At 36.1% G+C, this 16,580-nt stretch overlaps 1 protein-coding gene across 2 annotated transcripts in view; it reads right to left on the reverse strand.

Moving 5' to 3' along the window:
- Positions 1-16,580, reverse strand: part of PDZRN4 (PDZ domain containing ring finger 4) — a 375,783-nt gene that overhangs the window by 2,339 nt on the left and 356,864 nt on the right. For both annotated transcript variants that reach the window (XM_065886738.1, XM_065886739.1), the window contains 3 exons: positions 14,431-14,493; positions 7,534-7,635; positions 3,359-3,475 (listed from right to left, as the gene is read on the reverse strand). In XM_065886738.1, coding sequence (XP_065742810.1) covers positions 3,359-3,475; positions 7,534-7,635; positions 14,431-14,493 — 282 coding nt within the window. The remainder of the gene's footprint in view (positions 1-3,358; positions 3,476-7,533; positions 7,636-14,430; positions 14,494-16,580) is intronic.

Raw genomic sequence — 16,580 nt, forward strand, 5'->3', positions numbered from 1 at the left:
ATGCTTGAATATAAAGAAAACAAAAGCTGCTTGAATATGGCTATGCTACTCACTTGAGGATAAATAAAACAGGACACATTTAAATAAGTGATTCTTGTCTTAAGGTTTTCTCTTAGTTGGGAAACTGGAGGGAAGGTGTGTAAATGAGGTGACTTTATGAGTTTCTGTGGTGAGTAAAAGGATGAGTAAGACAGAGTGCTGAAATAGTCTTTAGAAATAGGAAGGCCTAGAGTTCAGAAGCCACAACACCTTGTTACTATTTTCTTTTTTCTGAACTTTTCTCAAGTTCAGAGGAGACTTCTTTGGATCTAGTAATACACTGATAATGATAAGCCAAACATCACAAAATTTCAGGAATAGGTTCGTTACTGGAGCCCAGGACCTTCCATCTACAGATGAGGAAACTTAATCCCAGATGGATGTAGCTTCTTAGGCTAGAGGTCTAGGGGGCCAATGCCATCTCCCAGGGCCAGTATTTCTTACATGTCCAAGATGCTGTATTCTTGCATACATGTACTTTGACCTCAGTGCATCTCCAAATCACATTGCTCAAAAGCAACAGCAGTATCTTTGGACTCACTTGGGTTACTTTAAAAGATTTTTCTTCTCTTAACCAGTAATTTCCTTCAGAGGTGAGTTTTATTCTACTGCGAGTAAAATGACGGTTCCCCTGAAAATCTGAGCAGCACTGATTGCCAGACATGGGCATAATGTCAAAAAACATATTTTGAGATAGGTATGTAAATATATGTGAACTTCACTCCCTGGTAATTTTTGGCTTTTCATGCAGAACAATTAACTGTCACTGCCCTAGGGAAGTGCACATCTAATTGTTTCTCTGTGAATACGGTAAAGTTACTCTTTCTTCCACCACTTCTCTTATAAAAGTCTACATGGCAGTTTCTAGATTGTATTCTCCTTATGTCTAAGTTTGCTCACGATTTTATACATATATATATGTTTTTTTCCTTTAGCAGGAAATTATATAATTAAATATAATCAAGCTTGTTAGTGTCAAAGAAGGACAGAATGGGTGATAAAAGGTAAAACAGGTCTTGAAGGTTAAGATAATTGTTTTCTTCCACCTAAGTAATGGCAGAACAAAGTGTAATGAACGGGAGGGAGAACATGATAACGTATCAGGTTATTCTAGGATTCTCCATCTTTCCCTAAAATATTTTTCCTCATTTCTTAAGAACATACTGAGATTGATTTAAAATGTCTTATTGATAAAAAATAATATTATACCTAAGTAACTGTAACTAACAATGGAAAGCTTGATACATCCTTATGTCCCTTGCTATAAGGTGACAACAGCATCAAATGTGGTGACATCTGCACACTGTGCCATAAAACTCCCAGATGATATTAATTATTGATATTGGACATTTGAGTTTATATACCATATAACTAACATTTATATTTTTTCTCCTATCTAATGGTAAGCTGAAAAAATACAGAAAGGCAGTATTTTTTCTTATTTTTCATGCAATAAATGATACAGACAAATTAATTAGCAAAATGTGTGTTAACAACAGTTACAGGACCAAGGACAGCATGTGAAGTAAACCTTCAGATGGATATGTATTTTAGTTTTTAAATATGGATATGCAATTTTTAATTGAATTGCCCTTTCGTCACTGGTTTATGAACACATGTGAAAACAGTTTTCTATTCTCAAACCTAGAATTCCTGGTTTCTGATATCATGCTACTCTATAATTTATCATTTCCCTATGGAATTATTATAGTGACAGGCAATGTTTCTACTAAGGCACTTCTAATGTAGTATTATTGTTTATAAGGGCAAAGGACTTTTAAAGGTTTCTGTACTTCTCATCATTTTTCAGTCTCATGGTGAAGAGAAATTTCTACACAATGAAAATCTCACCTCAGGGACATCTTCTGTTACCTCAAAAGACCTAGCATTTGTATTACATCTGATGAGTAGGCAGCATCTGACACCATATCACTTCACCTGGACAGGATTTCTCCCTTCTTTCTTTATTCGAACATCCTCCTGTCAATTTTGTATCAGGTCACATTTTTTATCTAAGAGAGAAAAAGCCTGGAGCAAGGACTTTCTTGCTTGTAACCAGCAGCTGCCACCAAAAAATATCTTTATTTGTGGCCAGTGTTGAAGTCATACATTAAAATTTCAACCTGTCCTCTTTATATTGAAAAGCAATTGCTACAGTAGCAGCATTGCTTTTGAGCATGAACTCTTGTTTGTGAAGTGGCCACTGAGTATCCATGTTGAGCACAGAGTGTAGCACACATGGCTCTGTCAACTGTAGTTTGCAACCTAATAATTTATTAGCATATACACATGAGTACGCATGCACAGACACACACACACACCTCTGTTATGGGATGCCAGCACGTCAGTGCATCTCATCATTCAGTTTGGCAAAGTGATAGGATGTTTGTGTTTTATATTCCTAAGCCTAACAGCCAGGATTTTTTTTAAATTACCTTTTAGGGTGAGTTAAGGATTAATGTTGAGAATAGGATGATAATTAAACAAGCAGATGGACAGCGGAAGTGTTAATAAAATTACATTAGGCAAATGAATGACATGAATCTGACATAAAAAATCTAGGCTATATCGATCTTAATTTTATCTAGTAGAAAAACAACAAAAATGAAAAGAATACTAAGACTCGGTTTGCCACAAACCACACTGTGATCTTTCACTAGTTATGAATTACTTAAAGGCAGGAACTTTGCTCATTTTCTTTGTATTCTCAGGATCAAACATGGTACTTGAAACATATTAGGGGCTGAGAATTTTTTGTTAAATGAATATATGACCTTAAGACAAAATGATGTCAATAATCTCAAGTTGAACTACTCTTAATTCAGGAGTATAAAGGTGTAATCACGATACCAAATACCCAAGTAAGGTTGATGGCTTACATCATGTCATCATCTTCCTAAAGTTGCCTAAATATTCAAATACATACATTAATATTTTAAAATACGAAATTACTTTTTTTGGGGGGGAGGGGTTACATCATGAGATATAGTTGATCTCTAGCTGGTATATTGAGAAGCAACATGCATTTTTTACTATTAAATTTCCAAATTAGGTTGAACAGTGCCTGGGTCAGCATTTGAATACTACTGTACTCTCCACAATGGCCCCTAAGCTTCCCAAAGTAGAAGTATTCTTAATAGAAAAAAATTGTATTTATTCCCTCTGCTTCATTTGAGATGATCATTTGCTTTCAAAAATTACCATCACAGAGATGTTTGGTCAAACTCTTTGATTTTTGTTTTTTTATTCCATTTATGGTTACACATTTAAAAAAGAACTAGCATCATTTCAAATGCTGGAGTTCAGATCGTGGCCCTACCTGCTCCACCTGACTGGCAGTGCGCTGCATTGCTTCATTATGCTGTTCCTCCAACATCGACGAGTTTAACTCCTCTAAATATTCATTCCTTTCATCTTCTAGCCAGCCTTCCTCCAGCTGCAAAAGAATACATTAGTACATTACATTCAGTTAATGAGAACTCAAGCTAAAATAGGGTAAACTTAAATAGTGACGCCTGACCAGTTCCTTTTATCATAATGATTCTCTTCAAAATACCAGCCTCCTATAGTTCACCTCTCAGAAGGAAGAAAAGGTGATTAAAAAAAAAATTGGACTCATGCCTTTTATCCTTCCCTGAAACAGAGCTACAGATTTTCTCTCATAACTGAGTAGACCTCAGCACAGAACATCACCGTCTTTCAAAGTGTATGAAAAGCATACTGCATAATCCACAGCTGTCATGCTCATTACCCCCAACAGTCCCCGTGTTAAAGAACAGCAATGGTCCTAATAGGGCTATGAGACAATCGGGCCTTTTTCCTTAACAAAAACCCCCAAAGCAACTCCACACAAAGCACCCCCCCATCAACACACACACACACACACACACACACACACACACACACACTGATGCTACCCTCATTTTGCTTTTTTATTTTTAGATGGCTGACTTTCAAGTTAACAAGTTGGCTGCTTGCCACAAATATGGACAACATTTATTTCATCTGAAAAAAAAAAAGGAAAATTCTAAGTTACTCTCAATAAAGAGTGATGCTGTGCCATGACTACTGTGATTCATTTCTCAGACCCAATTCCAAGGAAAAAGACCTTAAATGTGCACGTAAGGGTGAGGGAGCCGTGTGAAGTGTGCAGGGTTTTCTTTGTGGGTGCTGAAGGTAGGTATTCTTGTGGCAGTCTTACACAAACTAAACCAAACAAATCCTTTTGGCTTCTCAATACAAAAGGAAGTGGAAAACTGGTGGTTACCTTGCTAATATGATAAGTGTTGACAGTCAATTCAGATAATTTGCCTCAAAGTGGGTTTTTGGAGCTGGATTACATAAATTAACTGTCTATGCTGATTGAATTAACTGAATTATTGTCAAAGCTCCCCTTTACTCTGTGTTACAAAGAAACAGCAGCTTTCTAGTGAGTCAAAATTGACAACAGTGGGAGATGTTTTCACCACCGGACAAATGGGTAAGTACCAAACAAACAAACACAAAAAATAAGCTTGTCTTTAAGGAACTGAACTTCTAAAACTTAAAAACAAACGAACCTGAGAAGACATTAAATTGCACCAGAAGAGGCATTAGTGTATATGTATCACATTCATTAAATGAAGGCAATCATAGGTTTCTTTTTATTTACTAAAGGCTACCTAGACCTTAAATTATTTCGAACTTGACTGGGCCAAAAGCATCAATGCGTTTATGCATCCTCATTTATCTCACTGTGGCCTGAATAACTTGACCAAGTTCCACTCTGGTGACTTTGATATACAGATGAGCTATGAAGATTAAGCTGACTAAAAATTTAAATTCAGTCCAATGCATAATTGTCCAAGTTTTACATTTTTTAATCCCTTTTAAGTTTCGTGAAGCTGCAAATGCCAGGCTCCAAAAGAAATTACTTAAAGCTAGAAATGTTTATTTTTTATAAGCACAGCGAGGACTTTTTCTTTAATCAGGTCAAAACAAAATATCTGCCAACACTGATACAGTGAATGATGGAACAGAGTCTTTTGAAATTGAAATGAAGGGATGGGGAAGACAAAGAGAACACATGCTGGAAATTAATGCTTTCCTATAACTCTTTTCTTATTAACTAACCCCACAGATCCCTGAGTTGCCATGTGTAGTTAGTGTATGTCTACTTTGATTAAGACTTCCCTCTAGGCTGGAGGAATACACAGCACACTAAGTCAGGAGAGATTCTTCTGGCTCACCTCCCTTCCCTGTAACATTTCCCTTCCCCCTACACACACATTCATGGCAGTCTGAGTTCAGTGCTGTGGCAGAGACAGACTTTTCCCTTGAGCTGAGCCATGGGAAAGGGGGGACTGTCATAATTATACAGGGGGATCTGTCTGCACAGTAGAGGCTCACACGTGGCATTTCCAAGAAAGAAACAACCTGCACTTCTCTCAAAAGTTCTCTACAGTTCTTACAAGAGTCCTCTCTGCCCCAATGTCCCAAGGGGAATAGGACAGAATAGCAATATCTTTAATGGTCTGAGGAAGAAAATGGGCAGAAAATGAAAGTAAGTTGACAGGGAATGAAAGAAATGAGTTATTTAAAAATATTGCACGGTTGCACAATACTGCCCCCAGCAACTCTGATCATTTCCGAGAATGTAGAGAGAATTTGAAACATTAAAAAGAAAAAAAAAAAAAAGACTAGAAAAAGCACACTAAAACTTCTATACTCTCCCTAAATAAAATACACATGCAAAAAATGCAATAATGAGATATACTGAAACTGATGGGAAAATATGGTGATATAAATACAAGTTTTGTGTTGTTTTTGCCACCTTATAGCATGTATTGCTTAAATTACATTTTTAAATTATGATATTAAAATGCATTTTCTTTCCTTATTTTTCTAGAAATCTGATTTTCTAAAGACAATTAGCTGCCTTCCAGTGTCATGACAGCTTCTTTAGGATCAAGGGGCTAGGGCAGATCTTGATTTTGAAGAGATAGGATGATATGCTACAGAGTCAGACAACCATCTTTTATCAACTGTGGAAAGAAAGTCTTGTTTGAAAATTCATCCTCCAACATTGACTCTTGGGTCAGGAGTGTTAACCAGATATTCAAAAACGCCAGTGGTTCTACCAAGCACATGTACGCCATTAAAGATTAACAGGATCTGGTTTTATGTTATTAATTTCTATTTTTTCCACAGTATGTTATAGCTATTATGTGGCATAATAAAGAAAATGCTTTAATTATAAATAAATGAGGTTCTCTAGCAGTAACATGGGAAGGGCAGGGAAACCACATTATAAAGTTGAAATATCTTTTCTACAACAAGGATGACTATTGAGTACTCGTCAATTTACCATTAATTTCACTAATATGTATTTAGCCCCTTTATTCTGTTATTTTTCAAGAAAATGGGATCATTGAGATTAACCAGTTTGCAAAATTTCCAGGTAATTAGTGCAATTTCATATGTATTTTAATAATTCACTCCCACATAGACAGCACAGCCAGTTGTGGGGTTTCCTTTCCCACTCCTAGGACCTCAGGTGTGTAACTTTAGTCTGCCCTAGGCTATAGCAGGCTTTATGGGAACCATTCAGAATGGTCAAGGGCATAATGGAAATATATGTGGAAAGGGTGATCTTTTAAAACCACTATATTCAAGACAGGATTCGGTCTGACACTGAAATACACTTACTCAATGTAATTTATAGATAGTATGTAGTTATTGAGTCTGAAATATATCAGATCAATAACCTGAAAGACAAATGGTGATATAACCAACTTCACTCATTGAAGTTGGTTATCCAGCACTGACAGATGGATAGAATGGTGACAATGTAATGTCCTTTCTGCATTGTGGTGGGGGATAAAAAGGATATAAAAAGAAGTACCAATAGTACTTTTCTTCCACCATTAACTCTCCTTTACTTTCATGACATCTCCCTCTGTAAAGATATAAAAAAATTCTTTAAAAGCTATCAATTTGTTTTTGTCACACTAAAGTTGGAAAAAATTCATTTACTATACATGGAACTACACTGTACTACTTAAGGTATTTTATTGGAAAAAGTTACTCTAAAAAGATTTAAGTTGATAGCTAGATATGCTAATGTTTCTCTCATTAGAGATTCTTTCAAGATACCTTAATATGCCAATTAAGTATTTTTAGATGAAAAACTAAAGGATCCACACAGAATTAAATATCACATAAAGTCAATCATTTTTCATTTATGAATTAATTTAAATAACTGGCAAGTGGAAGGAGAGAGTAATGATTCAATTTTGTTTTCAAAAAAATAAGATGTTTAGCTGCCTTTCTGTGAAGCCATATTAAGGAGTCTTTACTTATAATTGTTTTGATAAGATTGGCCAGTTGGGAAAGATGACTCAATTATATTTTGTATGCCTGGTTTTACAAACATCCGTGACACTGATCTGTTATAGAATAGCAGACAATGAACCTAAAGTGCAGTCTCAAGACTTTTGCTCTCTCTGTTCTGACCTGACTCTCCGGCCTTGCGACCAGCAGCACGATTCTCCGGCACTCATCACTAGATAGCAGGGCCACCGCCGCCTCTCGATCCTGGGCGTCTTCCCCATTTATCTAGAAAACAGATGAAAGTGGCGCATTAGTTTCCATTTCCACAATGCTGCACACAATAAATGGCAAATATCAGCTCATTTATGGTAAATGTATGGACAATGAAGCTCACACAATGGGCTCGTCTTCAGCCCCTCAGTGGTAAGTGCCTTCACTCAATTACGTGCTTACTGTAAGAGCCGTATCGATCCCTGAAGGATGGCGGACATCAGAGGAAGCAGTTATGTTCATAAATGTCCAACCTGCGCCCTGGCAACATACATCTAGCAACACAATTAACCAGCCCCTGACAGGTGACGTTCATCTTTCTCCGCTCAGAGTAATGGAAGTGTCACTCTGAGATAATGGTGCTGGGGGAAGTAGGACCAGCAATACCACAACTGAAATCCGTCATCCTGCACGCTTGCTGTGAGCCAATTAGTGAGCTGCCGCGTTATCTCTCACCGGGCGATGCTCCCGGGCTGCTGTTGCTTGCATTTTCATTTAATCATTTCGTATTTGCGTGTGGGTCTGACTCAGTTGCCCCAAATCACTCTTGGGATATCTTTCAGTGCTTAACTAATCAAATGAAGAACCAGTATCACTGTCATCTACTCCAGCTCCTTTCTCGGATCTATCCGCTTCCCTAAAACAACAAAACTAATGAAATATCCTAAGGCTCATCTCTTAAGTATACTTAAATAAAATTTTTAAAAATTAACATAAAATAAGAAAAAAAATTTTTAAAAAGAATGCTTACTGAAAGAAGCCAAGCTTGAGTAAACTTTCGATTAAAACAAAAGATTCTAGCGGTGTTTGAAATGTACCTTTTTCTTTTTTCTAAGTTCTACAGGGCAAATAAGGTTCCTAAAGTTTGTATTTTAAACTACATTTGATGTTCAAATGTATTTAGCTCTTACTGATACACTTTTTTCTTTGGATATTTTAAATTTCTTTTATTTTATTGATTGCTCAATTCCATAGAGATGAGATTTTTGATCCATAACACATAATCAAAAATGTGGGAAGAAATTTCAATTGAAGAGGTCAAGTAATTCTATCTAAAATAAGTATTTATTTCAGAAAGTGTGGCTGCATTGACCATTTTTTTTCAATAATTAATTTAACATCTTTCACTGAGAATTTCTGCTTAAAAGCATGAAGTAGACTCCTGACATTTTCTCCTTGTGGGTCTCTGGGATTCTGGCTGATTCATGAAGACAGACCTAATTATCTGAAGACAAGCTCAGGAATCTCAACTGTGGACCACAATAAATGATTATTATTCCTAGACTCATATTTAGCACAAAGAAAGCAGACAGTGATAGTCAAAGGGGGGGGGGAAATCATACAACTTCATGCTGTATTTTCTTACTGTGATCAAATGAATAGCTCCTTAGTTTTTCACTTGTATGTGTGGACAGGAAATTCAGCTTTTATAAAGTACATTCCCCACCCCCCTTTTTTTTTGGCAATTCTCAAATAAAATTCACCAAATTAGAAAATGAAAACTTTGATTCCAAACTGGGGACTAATGACCAAGAAGGATGTGTTGTGGGTTTTTTTTTTTTTTTTGGTAAATATGTATCTGAAAATTTTGTACTGAGTCCAAGCCCTTTTTTTCTTCAAATAAACATAAATTGGCAGTGACGGATTCCACTACACCTCCCCCACCTCAATTTCGTGTAGTTTAAAAATAATGATTTCTTTCAGTTTTGAGGGCTTTTATCCATTTCATAGTAATTCTTAGTAGTATATCTGTGATGCATCTATTTGTCTATCAATTATGGACCTAATCATTCATCTTCCCTCCATTGTAGGCATTGATCGTAAGGAGACTGAGTTGGATGATCTCACACAACTTAACCTTTTCTGTTTGAAATACAATTCTCACTACTACTTTTTCACTTGAGTATATGCATACTTCCAAATTCTTCATCTAAACTTTACTTACCATTAGTCTAAACACTCTTCAGTCATGTTAATGTTATTGTTCATTTCCTCTATTAAAATGCAGATTATAGTTCCTTTCTCGGAGGACTGTTATAGGATTAAAAGACTTAATATATGTGAACAGTTTAAATAAGTGCCTGTTATACAGAAAGTGCTCAAGCTTGCACATATTACTGTTAATGCTATTGTTGTTATTATTATTACTATGATTATTTATATTTTAATCCCTCAGAAAGACTCTTTTCTTCTAAACAAAACACATATATTAAAATTCATGTGGGTAGTGGTGGTGGTGGGATGAATTGGGAGATTGGGATTGACATATGGACACTAATATGTATAAAATGGATAACTAATAAGAACCTGCTGTATAAAAAATAAAATAAAATAAAATTCAAAAAAAATAGAATAAAATTCATGCATAACATTGAAATCCATAGCAGGAAACATGGTTCTAGTTTAAAAGATATCTATCTCATATATATTTTTAATTTTTAGAGGGCCATCAAGAAACAATATGGCTGCATTTGATTTCCTTTAGAGTTGGTGTTCTTCTCTCTCCTCTGTGAACTCATACTGACAAAAGCCATGGTCTTCAGTCCTGGCATTATGTTCTTATTTTGGGAGGACAGATCATACATTGTAGAAACAGTTTTACACCCAGAATCATATGTGGAATGAAAGAAATCTGTCACAGAAAACTGGCATTAAAATGTAATCTTTGTTTATTTTTCAAAATAAAGGCCACCTTAGCCACTTGGTTGGTAGATCCTGTTGTACTCGGGACATTAGCTTGATACCCAGATTGATACTGAGGCAAAAAATGCAGCCATAGGTTTCATCAAAGATGCCTTTCAAGGAATGACAAGACTTGAGGAATGGAATCAGAGAGACCTTTCCACCTTCATTTGCTCTTGTTGCTGAATGATGGCTCATAGCTACAGGATTGCTTGTGGGAAAAGCAGCTTGCTGAGCCTGGAAACATCATGCAGACAGAAAGGTGAAGGACCCAGAAACAAGGGGAGAGCATAGATGAGAACTGGAGTCAGCACAATTTAATGGAAGACTTCCATTTCAAGAAAAGAGAGGGAAAGAGAGCAAGGAGGAACGCAATATTTAACCTTTGTTATCAATGAGGAAAAACTGCTAGATAATATATCTGTCTCATTTTCTGTGCATGGTATATGCAAATATTAGTTTCAAAATGGATATTATCTTGGCTTAGGAGAGATTTGTGGCAATTACAAAGAGAAATCAGCCAAAATTCCACTTTAGGCCTAATCTCCTGTAGGGGCATATGAGTGTGAGTGTGTGTGTGTTTGTGTGTGTGTGTGTGTGTGTGTGTGTGTGTGTGTAAAACCCTAAAAGTCTAGAAATATATTTATATAGCCTTTTTTGCTTGAATATGCCAATTTTTAGGTTTCCTGTATCAGTGTACCATAGGCAGGTAGGCAACTACACTTCTTGGCATTCAACCACCTATAGAATTTCTTATTTGAAAACCCAGGAATCTTAGGCAAGAGAAAAAAAATTTATTTCAAATGTGCTTATATTTTAGTGTGGAGAGAAAGAAGGTGAGTGAAGAATAGAAATACAGAGGTGAAAAGAACAAGAAATAAGGGGAAATAAGGGGAAAACAGTTATCCAAAGGGAAGAAAGTAAGAGTAGGAAGAAACGGTAAGGACCAGTTTAAGGCAGAGAAAGAAAGAGAGCTGATTAGAAGTCTTATTGTTCCACTGTTGGAGCTTTTGCAGGGTTTTGTCAGGAATAATCCTTAGAAACATGACTGACTTTTCTGGCCAACATGAGATTAGATTGCTTACATGGAATAGTATATGCCAAAGAGAACGTGAGACTAGAGCACTCTTTACTTTAGACGGCTGATCATGTATGTCTTTAATTTTTCTCCTGACTCAGCATGGCAATTTTGTAAAAGAACTTCCCCATATTAATTCCTGGGAACACACCTGATACCAGCAGTTTGTGGCAAAAGCACAGCAAATAGAACTGTCAAGCACTTGCAGAGAAAAAACACATGAGAGTTAGAATGTGTTCTCACGAAGGTGGGTCATGGTTTCTCTTCTGCATGACCCCTACCTTCTAACAATATCGTGTGATTACCTGTGTGTGTGGTGCCATTAGGTGAGGTTCTCTGACAGGACCGTGGAGCACCACAGTTAGAAAATTTTAGCTACACAATGAAGGCAGGACCATAGAAATACTCTACGTAGGTCATTGTGAACAGGAAATTAAAATCACAATTGCTCTAATGAGATTCATTTAAATCAAAGCCAGCCAGGAAACTTAAAGGATGAGAAGAAATCCTCTCTTTCTCCCACTCTCATCTCCCTGGGAAAGGAGTCATTAATTGTTCATTACAGGGTATCCCATAATCTCCTTACCAGCCACACGTGAGCTATTTGTCTATCGGTACAATTTTGTCACAGTTTTCTTTTTTATAATTTTACTATCACCCTCAAGATTCTTTGTTTCCTGTGTGTGCAGATAGAATTGAATTCTAGGCTTTTTAATGTGACAGGTATTTATTCATTAGATGTGACATATTTGTCACTAAACATAAACTAATCAGGCAAACCACAGCACTTTATCAATCCTGCTGTTGTTTTTTCAGTGAATCAAGTCCATTAAGGAATGCCTTATTATCCAGAAAATATCTTATCTGAAAACTTTACCTGCCCATGATAGAGCCAAGAATAAGGAAGTGTCAAAATACATAGTATGAATCTGTGGAAACACATGTACTTTATTTCTATCAAACTCTACCCACAGAACTAATAGACACCATTTTACTAACTGTATTTGTGTATCTAGCCTATGGGAGGTGGTGACCTGGAAACTAGGAAGGGAGCCAGTGAGTGCACAGTAGTGGGTATGGGGCGTGGTGAGTAGATGGTGAGAGGAAGAAGTGACAGCTGGAAACAGCAAGGGGAAAATGACAAAACATAGACCCAATGCATCAGAAAAAGTAGCCAGCTAGGGTCATTTAATATCAGGGCACACAATCTTATCTTTCAGCCATTGAGCATTTTGCTCTCTTATATATAGCATTGCATGATGATTGCTGGGTGTGACGTGACCCTCAGCATCAAAGGAAGGTTACATTCTTTTCAGTATATTTAATTGGAGATGTTAACAAAGTAAACAACACATTTAAAATGATTTCTAAATCAAAAACTCAATGAAATATTTTTGAAGCTTTCATTATCTGGATGACACACGAAGATGGTACCCCTTTTTATTAACGAGGATGTATAAGTAAAGCTTTACTGCAGATTTTATTCTTCCATCTATCCTATCACTCTCTCTACTGAATACCCGTGTTTCATTCACTCGTTTACTCACACGAGTGTGAGAAAAACATTGAAAGTATGGTAGCAAGTCTTGGTTTCTTGATTCACTTTTCCTGCCCCTGAGTTATCCAGTGATAGACACATCCCATTTTGTTTAACTACAGGTCATCACTTAGGGAGCTCATTAAAGTAGGAATTATGTATTCTTCAAGTTTTCTGAAGACTAGTGGGACCGTAACCTCTAATTCATACTTTTATTCTTTCCTCATTGGAGCCTTAGTAAAGGGTCCTTGATGAAAAAGGAGTTCTGTGGCCTCTTGCTAGAGAAGGGAAGGGGTATGGAGAAGTGGTGTGATTCAGTGAGTACCCCCCCCTAAAGAAAGGAAGGAAGACCAGCAGAAGTCTGGGCAGAATAGCCCTCGTGTGGCACAACTTTCTCATGACAACGTCGCATTGTACTGTAATCATCTGTGTAAACAGCTGTCTTCCTAAATACACAGGGAATGCCCGAAAGACTGCCATGGCATCTTGTCTATTTTTAAAGCCCTGCTTCCAGGTAGAGTGTTGAATCCAAATGTATTAAATTGAAAGAAACATTCGTTAGGGGTTCATATCTAGGAAGGAGAAATGGGAACAACAGATCTGTCATAACAATTAAAACGTTTGCAGAATGTTTTAACAGTTTGTAACGTCTTCAGTTTGTCATTTGAGTCCTCCTTCCTGTCTTGCAGTTGTTATCTGCAGTGAAACTCAACCCCCAAGGACCTCTGTTTTTATTTTGGGTTAAACTGGACATAAGAGCTGGGGTGCTGTGTGTCTTCCTCCAGCCACCCTTTATGAGAAAGGACTCAGAAGGGATAGCGCAGGTCAAGGGAGATTTAGGACAGAAACTTTGGCTTTTGCAGTTTTTCCTGGTTGGGCTGGGAACTCTTTCCAGTCTACACACCCCCTCTAAAGTGCTTACCATCTCTATTTTTAAACTGAAATTCAGTCAGCCTCTATGTTTTCACATTCTGTCCTCCACATGTCCCCAGCAACTCATTTATAAATAATTAAGACTTTTTCAGACCTCTAAACTTTCATAGTAATGGAACACTTATTGTGGAAAAGGCAGCAATAACTGCTGCTGATGCTAGTAACAACAGCAGTTAACGCTTATTACTCACCATGCACTGTGCGCTAAGCACACCACATGCTTAATCATATCTAACCTTTGCAGCAATATAGTTTACTATTACCATTCTTTAAGATGAGGAAACAGGCTTACAATGAGAGGTTAAGTAAAGTGCCCAAGTAAGTGATGGAGCTGGAAGCTGAAGCTGAGGTATCTGAGTCCAGAGATTATGTCTTACTCACTAATTATTAGCTAATATTCCTTATTAAATGGCACTATCCTTATTTTTTAAAAGGTTTAAATGATCGCTTTTAGTTTTGTAGATGTTACTATCCAGAAACAAACACAAATTATTTTCTCTAACATTTTTCAAGGAACAAAATAAAATTAAAACTATTGGACAGATAGTAGGAAATTAAAGGAAATAACCACCCCACATACTTGCAAAATACGATCCCCTTCTCGAATCCGGCCATCTTTGGCAGCAATGCTCTTTGGATCTACCTGTAAGGGAGAGGACACACAGCTTCAACTGGATATGCAATATCCTCCCAGGAACTTAAAAGTGTGGTTTTAAAAAATATTTTTAAAAATGTATTTCAAGTTTTTCTATTGATTTATAGAGTGCATGCCAAATTTTTCTTCTGTCAACTGATTCTAAAAATGTAAATGAACTATTTTAGAATTAATTACAATAAAATTAAAGAGTACTAGAGCATGTTAAAAAATAAAAAAGAATATTCACAGGAATAAAAATAGCCACCTCCCAACAAGGCAAAATTCACAATGTTTGGCATCCAGTCAAGGATTACTAGACATACAAAGAAGCAGGAAAATATGACCCTTGATGAGGATTGAATCAATAAAACAAAACTAAACTAGAACTTACACAGCTGTCAGATTAGCAGTCAATGACATTAAAAGAGTTATTATAGGAGATATGGGGATATATGTATAGGTATAGCTGATTCACTTTGTTATAAAGCAGAAACGAACATACCATTGTAAAGCAATTATACTCCAATAAAGATGTTTAAAAAAAAAAAAAGAGTACTAGAGCACATCTTGATTTGTGGACCACTTTTCTCTCCCTGCCTCTCTTTGTTTCTTCCTTCCTTTTATCCTTTCCCCCCTTTTAATTTAATTTTATTTATTTTTTTTATATCTGTTCACTCATTTCTGTATCCCAACTGTCAGACATGGTCTTCAGCTGACATGATCCTCAGCTGATGTTAATACTAGGACCCAGGAAATTTACTTTCTGCTAGGGTGATTTTTAAATCCTGTCTTAGCTGTCTGAGAAAACCTGATAGCTATACCCTAAGTCCAAACTTATTAAAGGGATTTCTGTGTTATGAGCACATTAATTTATAAAGAAATTTATAATCTATGTAGCTCAAGAAATGAAAAAAATCCTATCCATGTAGATTATTACTAGACACTACTTTACATATAGGGTGAAGTATATTAACTGTCACTTATTTTAGAATAAATAGATATTTAAAGCTCTATTAAGAGTTTATCAACATTTTAATGGGCCAAACTTGAGTGATGACTTACTGTTCACTGGGGGTAATTCCATCTATCACATTTCACATGAAGGCTTCAAACAATTTATTGGAGCTTATTCCAGCGAAGCCTTTTTTTTTTTTTTTTTCCTTTTTAAAGCAAAGTATTTCAAGTGTAGGGTAAGGTTGATCCATCTTATCCAGATGTTAGATATTACTTTTTAATTAGGTGGTACCAGCCAATAAATGAGTTTTAAGTGATCAATCAAGAACAAAAGACACTATAATTACACGTAAGATGTATAGGGAAACATTTTTTCCAAGTAATTTTGTTCTGTTCCTGTGGCTTTTTTATTATACCTGAAAAGTAAAGTTCCAAAGCTGACATGTTTAAATAGTAAACAGAGACTTACTTGAAGGAAATAAGGGATGATTAATCAATTGTATCCTATTTACAAGACATTCACAACTAAAACTTTGTTTTCAGAACAGTAATCAAACTAATATTAAAATTCTGCATTTGTACCTCCATACATACTACAAAAGATAATGCTGCAGGTGTTTCCTTATACTTCCTCACCATAAGCAGAGGGGTTATCATAGTTGTTTATTTAAAAGAAGTATATAAGTGAAGTATTCTCTGGAGATTTTTCCATAGTGAGAGCCAGTCAGTAGATTCTTTGGTAAACTGATACATTTATAGAGCTGAGTAGTTTCTAAGTTCATTAATTATATTATCTCTGCCAGAGTCTAAACACCTCTATAAAAGTAATGTGATAAACATTGTCGTACTAAGTTTCTAGGTGAGGAAGACGAAGCTCAGTAAGTTACATAATGTTTTCAAAGTCATGGCCAAGAAACTTTGGAACAGCACAGAACAGCAATTAGCATATAGTTTGGGTTCATACACATATATATATACATACATGGTTTCACACACATATATGTATGCAGGAGTTAGATAACATATCTATATATACTTGTATATGCATATATGTGTCTGCATGTATATGTGTAATTATAAATATGTTTGTATGTGTATTTGTATATATATCTCACACACACATAATACCTTACTACTTC

This window comes from Phocoena phocoena, chromosome 11, assembly GCF_963924675.1.
Source record: "Phocoena phocoena chromosome 11, mPhoPho1.1, whole genome shotgun sequence".
NCBI lineage: Eukaryota > Metazoa > Chordata > Mammalia > Artiodactyla > Phocoenidae > Phocoena > Phocoena phocoena.